Raw genomic sequence first — 8,742 nt, forward strand, 5'->3', positions numbered from 1 at the left:
AACGTCATCGCTGAAGTCATAAAACTCCTGAAAATTGTGTGACGCGACTGTTGACACAGTTCATCATACCCTATTGGCATTTACCGTTTGAGGGTCATGGCACAGTCATCTTGTTGTTGAATAATCACCGCTTTACTCGACAGTGAAATATGCTAGACCCATGCTGGAGGGTGATAGTACTCTTGTTTTTCCCGGACCAAGAAATATTTATATTTGTTATGATAGCTTTTTGTTATTATAAGAGTTGCATGTGTATTTCCGAAACATACGTCCCCTGCAACACCTTATAACATATGTACAAAGCGTGACCGTGCTAAATATGATTTATAAGACTGGAAGATTTACAAAAATTCTATGATTTGCAGTAGATATTTCACCGATAACTGTTTCATTCAATTAAACTGCCTACCTTTTGGTGTCTATGGATCTATGCAGCTACATACAATATACGTATAGTTATGTCATGTTAAATAAAATGCCATCCTTAGGCTGTATAATGCAGTATGTTTTCTATTAGGACAGATAATCAATATAAACAATTATAGCTGTCAAATGTCAACGTCAATGACTCGCGGTAAACTTTAAAAGTTACAAAACTATTTGAAATAAGACCATATAGGGTTTTAGTACCGTATAAATATCATTTATCCAAACGTTTTTATGTAATTTAATATGATATCCAGTAAAAATATTCTTAAACAATAAGCAATTCGATTTTGCTGATCTTCAACAATTGTCACGCACACATCAATCTTACAAATATTAGATAAATTATTATCATATAAGCGTATACATATATAATTCACGTACCTACATGAAAATATGATGCACACTATAATATTTTATTACGAAACAAATCTAATCGTTTTAAAGCATTTTGTAAACTGTTTCAATATGGGTCAAAAGTTCGTTGTTACTCAATGAGATCATACTTGTTGAATATTGATACTAATAATAGTTTTAACAGAGTACACTTATCAATTTGTTAACGTTATTTTTTGTTACCGTTTTCATTTCTGTTTACTCGCTTTAAATAAGAAGACAATGTTTTTAAAACTAGCTAAGCTTATATTTTTTATAAGTAGTATTGTGAATTGTGTGTGTCTTAAATTTTCATCACTAGATACAGTTTATAAAAAAGCGGTAGATGCGTATTCAAAAGAAAGATGGTCTGAGTGCATATTACAATTTGAAGGATCATTACACTTATACAAAATTTATAAAACGATAAATATTAACTGTAGGTTGAAATGCAAATCTCAAAACCATGACACTCAATTTAGTGGAAACATAGACGATCTTAAGATATTTGAATATTTCCTTACTCTCAAAGATTGTCTATCTCAGTGCCAAAAAGAAGAATTTGAAAATGTTCATATGTTCAGTAACGTTTCTGATGCAATACTAGCCAACATGCAATCAAAAAAACCATATAAATATTTACATTTATGTTACTTTGAAATGAATGCCTTACCTAAAGCAGCTTCAGCTGCATACACTTATCTTGTTGCAAATTCTGATGACATAGCAATGAAAAGAAATGTGGAGTACTATATACAGCAACCTGAAGTTGATGTTAAAGAAGTAATTGACCTAGAAAGTGAAGACTATCAAATCTTGTATAAATTAGGCATACAAGCTTATAAAGTTAATAACTGGGGTAATACAATAGCCAACATGGAGGAAACTTTAACAGATTTTCTAGCATGGGAGAATTCATGTCGTGCAGAATGTGAACATCAATCAGAGCAAGAATTATCTCCTGAATTTATTATTACTGTTGCAAACAATATATTACCTCTTCTTATATGCAGACAAAAGTGTCAGGAGACTTTAAAACCTTTATATGATTCTGGCGCTGAGTTATTAGCTGATGTTTTGAATTATTTGCAAATATCTTATTATCACTCAGACAGATTCGATGATGCTGCCAAAGCGGTGTCTAGTTATTTATCAATATTTCCTACTGATGAAGATATGTTGGAAAATAAACGGATGTACCAAACACTTGTTCAGGCAAAAAGTTTTGTAGAAAGAACAGACATTGTTCATTACTTGAAGCGGGATAAATATGAGAAACATCTGCTAAAATTTTTTCTCAAACAGGATAATAGTGATCTTAATGCCAATTGAATATAGACAATAGTTTATTATAGTTTTTTACTATTCTACTAGACTAATTATGTATAGATGATTTATGGTTAAAATTTACTGAAACAATATAATTTTCAGTGTTTGTATTAAAATGTTGGACTTTATTAAAAAATACATACAAATACTATAATTAAGGTTTTTTTTATCTGAAGAGAATATTCACATCAACTATAGTTAATACAAAATAGCATATTTGTTAGGTATATTTCAATAGGTATAAATATGTGTATGTATTAAATGTACATCACAGTTTTTTTTATTTAAATTTTACAGTCAATGAAGTCAAAAATCAAATAAAATATGTATTAACTTCTAGTTTAGAATAAACAAAACACAAATATGTAAAAAGTTTTTGTCTATCATAATGCATGACGTCAGAAGCAAAAACTGTTTTTTTTTCTAAATAAAATAACATTTAAAAAAAAATTATCTTCCCTTAAGTATAATGTGTCTTCTCAGTTGCTGGCGAAATAAATAATAAAAATATATATCTTACATAACTTAAAATCTTTAGATAAGATTAAGTTAAATTTAAATTGTTCTTAATAAAAATATAAGTTAAAATTAAATTAAACTAGCACTAAATTACAACATGCATAATAAACTACAAAAATAAACTGTACTGATTGGTAATGGTAACCCTAATGTCTTTTTTCGTAATGGCGAAACTTTTGGTTTGTCTGTCATATTTATATGGAAAATTAAGATGTGTTGATAAAAACTCAAATAATAAATGTTGTTAAAATTTAAGAAAGCGATGAAATTTATAACTACAGTTTATATTTTCAATTTTTCCTATATAATGGAAAACTATACGAGGGAAAAGAAATATAATTTCAATAGGTATTACCATTAATGTAAAGGGGGGAAAGAGACAACATGACTAATATAGAGATTTTAAACTCTCCAAAATAATTATTTTAAAAATTGTATTGTAAAAAATACTGAAATATTAATATGAGTGCAGTGTAAATATTACAAACTGTTAAAAAAAAAACAATATAAAATAAGTTCTTTTTGCTACAATTTAAGTGATAATTGTGTGTCTAAGAACTTAATAAGGTTCAGTTATGAGTTTAGACATGAATTGTGATAGACTGACTATTAAAAATATTTTATTCACCAAAGCTTTACCAAACTACACAATACCTGTAGCAACAGATGGCTATAAAATATTCCCTTGTACAGATTGTGGAGATAAGTAAGTTGCATCATAATGCTAATTTTTATTGAAAATATACTTATTCTAATTAAAATGAAAAAATGTTTTTCAGATTTCTCTTTGAGTCCAGCTATAATGATCACATAAACCGGAAATCTTTGAAGATCACATATTTTTGTCGATACTGCAATAAAATTATAATTAACAAGAATCGATGCAGGTTGTTATCTCACATCAGATCCCATGCTTTTAAGACGGCTACAATAAATGTTAGTGACATTAATATTGAACTCCTGCCAATTCAGGATATTAATTGGACGCTACCAAACAATTCCCTAGTTGATGTTCAGACAACAGTTAAAAACAACTGCAATATATGTTATGAATGCAGAGAAATTATAAATAGATCAGATAAAATTCATTTAGACAGGGCTGCACATTATATGAAATATACAAATATGGTATACTCATGTCCCGTCTGTATGTTTTCATTACCTAGTGAATGTGCTTTAACAGCGCATTTACGCATTCATTTAAGAATACCTCCTTATTTTTGCCCAGAATGTGGCATTCATCTCTCTACCAAGAGTATTTCTTATCCATATAACCATGATTGTGAAGGTTTCAATATGATAAGAGCTACTACAAGAGTTAAGTGTAAAAACAAACTCTGTAATAAAATTATTCACCCTAATGATTTCAGAATGCACATTAAAAATCACATGAAAAAAGTTTACAAATGTCTTTTGTGTTCAGTATTGTGGTTTAATGCACCACCTAAAACTAAACACTTTCCGTGTCAAACCAATGATAAACTTTTAAGTTGTTTTTCATGTCAACTATGTCCAAATCAACTATTGGTTAAAAATGAAGTGAATAAACATTTGAATTTTCATTATAAACATTTAACAGAACAAAACCTAAATCATGTATATCCATGTTTGTCTTGTAATTACATATGCTATGAATTGCTGAATTTAATTAACCACTATATACATAGACATGCATCCAGTGAAATGAAAAAATTGTTACAAAGAATATTTCATGAAAATAGCTCCAAAACTAACAAAGGATATTATCGCGTAGTTAAAAAATGTGATAAATGTTTGAGAAGTTTCGTATATAGATGTGAGTATGAAAGTATAAAAATTCTACCAAATGAGTGCCCTTATAAGTGTTCTCCAAATAAGATTACCTGCATTCAGAAGGAAACAAATGAAAATCTTCAAATTGTGTGTTTTCTATGTAAGAGTAAAATAAGTGAAAATTGGAATGATATTAAAAATCACTTTGCCACTTTTCATAAGGATCATAAATGCTTAGATCTGAAAGTTATGTTAACAAAAATTGATACAAATATTTCTAATGCGAAAAAAAAGAGAAAGCACTTAAAAGTTAAAAGAAATAATAAACATAGTTTAAAAAATAACGTAAGCAAAAAAAATACTGATGCCAATAAAAAAATTCAAATGCCATTGCAATCGTTAATTGAACATGGATCAATAAATGGAAGTTTATGCCACATATGCAATTTCACGTGTGAAGATAAGCATACTTTTGAGACTCATGTAATTACTCACAGAGACCCATACATGGCATATCAATGTCTTGAATGCGGACAGTGTTTTGTTGTTAAGCCTTCTTTTTCAACACACTTACTATTAGAACATAATATAGCAGACGTTAATAAATATATTAATAAGAAAAAATGTTATAATGAATCTGCTTTGTTAAAACAACCTAATAACCCCAATTTGGAAGATGAACCAATTCAAGAAAATCAATGTCAAATTTGTAGAGATCAGTTTGAAAATCCTATTGACTTAGAAAAGCACTTTAGAATTCACGGCATGGCGTTTCTAATGAAGAATACAAATAAGAATAACAGCCCATAGCATTCTATAATAAATAAACAATTAGGTACTTATATTAGTTGTAACATTCTTATTTCTTAGATCTAATATTTTTTTTTGTTATATTAAGCAAATTTCGAGCATTCTGTCAACATTTTTTTTTATAATATAATTTAAAAAAATAAATAATATTATCTAGAAATTAAGATTTTTTTTCCATCAATATTTTACTGGCCATAAAATCAATCATAGGTGTAGTTGACTCACTATAATTATGTATACTTATATTTAAATATATCATACAAACAAAAATGGAATACAACTCATTAACATCCTTTAGATTAAGGATTTGATTATTATTAGATTATTTACAAGTGTAATTTTTTTTTCCTAATTTTGTATAAATTATATTAATTTTGAATTATGCTTGTTATAATATTTATAAATGTTCCAAAATATGCATGTTAGTGCATTTTACTTAAGAAGTCTTATTTTTAGTATAAAATATGTATATAGTTAATGAACCTTATAAATATATAAGCGTAATGAGACAGCTATATGTCATATTGTAGAGTAGAATTATATTAGATTGCAAGAGAAAATAAAATACATATATGCATTACATCTCAGTTACTTTATTTGTTACAGGCATTCTTAATTAAAATTGTTATGACCAGAAGTATTTTTTGCTCTAATAACAAATATCAGCCTTTTAAACAATGCTTGGCTGATTGTTTTAGATAATCACTGATTTCTTCCTGTCATTAATGATTTCACATTCTGAAGAAGACATGGCTTTGTTTAACTAATCACATCAAAGTTTATAAGGCTGATTGTTTTTTTTTTTGTGAAGAATAGAAAAAATATAAACCTAGACATATAAATCAACACATTAGAAACAATTTACATTTATAACACACTTATTTTTAAATAGTTATTTATTTATATAATTATACTATAACTTTTTAATTTAAAGATATATCTAGAATAAGTAGCTGTAATGTACCTTGTCAATTTACCAAAATTTACAAAGGCAAATTTCATAAACAAAATCCTTAAATAACAAAATCAAAAGTTCTGTCCGTTTCATTTATCTTTTGACAATATATCTGAAGTACATTCCATATGGCTCTATATACACAAATAATGGAATTAATGAAAATTACTTAAAAAATATTAATCACTGCTCAAATATAAAGCATGATATGCTAATTTTCCTTTAAGAGATTTTCGACAAGTAGGACATCGTTTTTCAAATTTTAGTGACTGTTCCAAGCAGTTACTGCAAAATATATGACCACATTTTGTGGAAGACACTGGTGCCTTGCCAAGCTCTTCCATACAAATAGGACAATCACCAATGTTAAAAAGTGTTTTTGGTTTTTCTTTCTTACATATTTCACTTGAATTCTGAAACACATTGACAAAATATCTTAACAAGTTCTTAATGTAATATTTTTTTTGGAAACCCATAATGTTAGTCGTTCTTTTTACATATTGTTGTAAAATACTACTATGAGTATATATTAAGCTTAGTCATAGGGCAAAAACTGGTTTTAAAATATATATAGTTTTGTTTCGTAATTAGGGTAAAGCAGAAATCTTTGAACGATTCATATTTAAATTATTTAATTAATGTTTAATACGATTACCTCTTCAATACCCTCTGTTAAGTCATAGACTTGTGAATGTTTCTTTGCGACGCTTTTAGTTTGGCAAGATGAATTAAAAGATTCTTCACTATCGAGATCAATAATAATGTTTGAGAAACCGCGATGATCGACTAATGTAAAAGAAGATGTAAGATCAATCACATCATCTTTGATATTATTATCCATTTTTGTAAAATGTACGTTTCCTAAGAAAGAATGAAGATTAAGATCATTAAATCATAGCAGAAAAAACAACCGTTACCTTACAATTTTATTTTCAGTAAAGAAAAATAATTATGCCTTAATATATACGGTAGTCGGAAAAAAAATATTTAATTTAGACGAATCAATAACACTTTTCAGCTTCCTATTTCATACAAATACAATTTACAATGTCACAGAATCAAAATTTAAAAGATTTTACAACAGTCAAAACTCAACAGTTGACAGTTCACACAATCTAATATGAACGGAAAAACCGTAGACAGAGAAACTAATAGACGCAATGACGACTTCCTTCTCACTTACACAAGAAAAAGAACGAAAATTACGTTACAAATGGGTTAGACAGAGATAGAATTATCAAATCTTTTGTCCCTTATCGCGTAACCAGTTTTGGTGTTTGTTTCGCTACTTAAGTAGCAATGTTACTACTTAAGTTATGTTGCTACTTAAGTAGCAAAACAAACTTTGGTGCGTTCATTGTGTTTTTTGTTCAATTTTCGCTTACTTTTGTGTTAGAAAACGATTCTAATCCAGTGAAAAGGCTGAGAAACAATCCTTATATCATATCGAAGGTTATACAATGGTGCATTGTCGTAATATTTCATGTTAAAGTGATAGCAAGAAGAAAATTGCCGGCGTGTGTTTTTACGCGTAAGTACGACGAATTTGTCCCTAAATATAGTTTCTCAATGATGTTGCTGCCATAATTGCAGAAGAGTGGACGACTTGGAATAGACACTGGCAGTTGATACATAAAAGACAAAACCGAAAGAAAACTTGGCTTTTATTAATTTAAAGAATTGTACATAATAAGCTGACAATATGTAACATTTGACAGGATAAAAGAATAGTACAATTTCTTCATAAATTATACGTCAGCAGTGTAAGAAACATTTACAATCTGAAAACAGACTTGGCAAAATGTAATCAGATTAATGAGTAACGATTACAATTACAACATATTTCCTCAATCACGGTTACATTATAAAGATAGTAATCAAAAAAAGTAAATTAAGTAAGTCAAGTAAATACCCCAAGCATTTCCCCTTCAACCAAGAACATAACAATTCTAAGTAATGTTTTTTACTTGTAGAATAACTGATGAAAGTAAAGAGTAGGTGGAGTAGGGTAGTTCCTACCCAGATGGGCTTGCACAAAGATCTACTACCAAGTTGCATATAGTGCTATCACCATTTTATGAAAATAATATAAATACTGGATTTCCAACAACAAATTGCAACATTAATAATGTTAACTTTCAATTGTACAGTAACCAAACACTAATCAGTTTTAAGATATACTTTTTCGGGTTGTTGGATTTTTTTTTATGAAATAGGTGGACAAATGGTCCACCTGATGGTAAATGGTCACCACCGCCCATAGACAATGGCGATGTAAGAAATATCAACTATTCCAACCAACCTTGTGAATGCTATGTCGTTTGTGCCTGTTGTTACACATACTAACTCACCCTTCAAACCAAAACATAACAATACTAAATATTTCTGTTTAACATTAGAATTTTACTAATGGTAGTTAGTATAATAGTAGGTGATGAATGGGTGGTACTTATCTAGATTTATATCCATAAAGGATAAGCACATACGATCCTTTAAAAGAGCCAACGATAATACATAACATGATGCCAATGGATTTTTAATTTGGACTTAGTTGAGGGCAAGTTTCTGAACCTGTT

General features: G+C 28.5%; 3 protein-coding genes across 3 annotated transcripts; 2 read left to right on the top strand and 1 right to left on the bottom strand.

Moving 5' to 3' along the window:
* Positions 1-880: 880 nt before the first annotated feature.
* Positions 881-2,286, top strand: LOC126772197 (cartilage-associated protein-like). Its single transcript, XM_050492492.1, has one exon. The coding sequence runs from the start codon at positions 1,045-1,047 to the stop codon at positions 2,131-2,133; it is 1,089 nt and encodes a 362-aa protein (XP_050348449.1). The 5' UTR covers positions 881-1,044; the 3' UTR covers positions 2,134-2,286.
* A 347-nt stretch (positions 2,287-2,633) lies between these two features.
* LOC126771091 (zinc finger protein 532-like) lies at positions 2,634-5,494 on the top strand. Its single transcript, XM_050490844.1, has 2 exons — positions 2,634-3,355; positions 3,429-5,494. The coding sequence occupies exons 1-2, from the start codon at positions 3,225-3,227 to the stop codon at positions 5,209-5,211; spliced, it is 1,914 nt and encodes a 637-aa protein (XP_050346801.1). The 5' UTR covers positions 2,634-3,224; the 3' UTR covers positions 5,212-5,494.
* Positions 5,495-5,784: 290 nt separating this feature from the next.
* Positions 5,785-7,076, bottom strand: LOC126772524 (uncharacterized). The gene is made up of 2 exons (XM_050492954.1): positions 6,822-7,076; positions 5,785-6,579 (listed from the first exon to the last, which is right to left on the bottom strand). Exons 1-2 carry the CDS (start codon positions 7,005-7,007, stop codon positions 6,346-6,348), a joined length of 420 nt encoding a protein of 139 aa, XP_050348911.1. The 5' UTR covers positions 7,008-7,076; the 3' UTR covers positions 5,785-6,345.
* Between the last annotated feature and the right edge of the window lie 1,666 nt (positions 7,077-8,742).

Source organism: Nymphalis io, chromosome 1, assembly GCF_905147045.1.
Source record: "Nymphalis io chromosome 1, ilAglIoxx1.1, whole genome shotgun sequence".
NCBI classification, from domain to species: Eukaryota; Metazoa; Arthropoda; class Insecta; order Lepidoptera; family Nymphalidae; genus Nymphalis; species Nymphalis io.

Coding starts and splice junctions, on each gene's coding strand:
- LOC126772524 (XM_050492954.1), bottom strand. CDS start 7,007: ATGGATAATAATATCAAAGATGATGTGATTGATCTTACATCTTCTTTT. Junction 6,580..6,821: donor TAACAGAGGGTATTGAAGAG/GTAATCGTATTA, acceptor AATGTGTTTCAG/AATTCAAGTGAAATATGTAA.
- LOC126772197 (XM_050492492.1), top strand. CDS start 1,045: ATGTTTTTAAAACTAGCTAAGCTTATATTTTTTATAAGTAGTATTGTG.
- LOC126771091 (XM_050490844.1), top strand. CDS start 3,225: ATGAGTTTAGACATGAATTGTGATAGACTGACTATTAAAAATATTTTA. Junction 3,356..3,428: donor TGTACAGATTGTGGAGATAA/GTAAGTTGCATC, acceptor AATGTTTTTCAG/ATTTCTCTTTGAGTCCAGCT.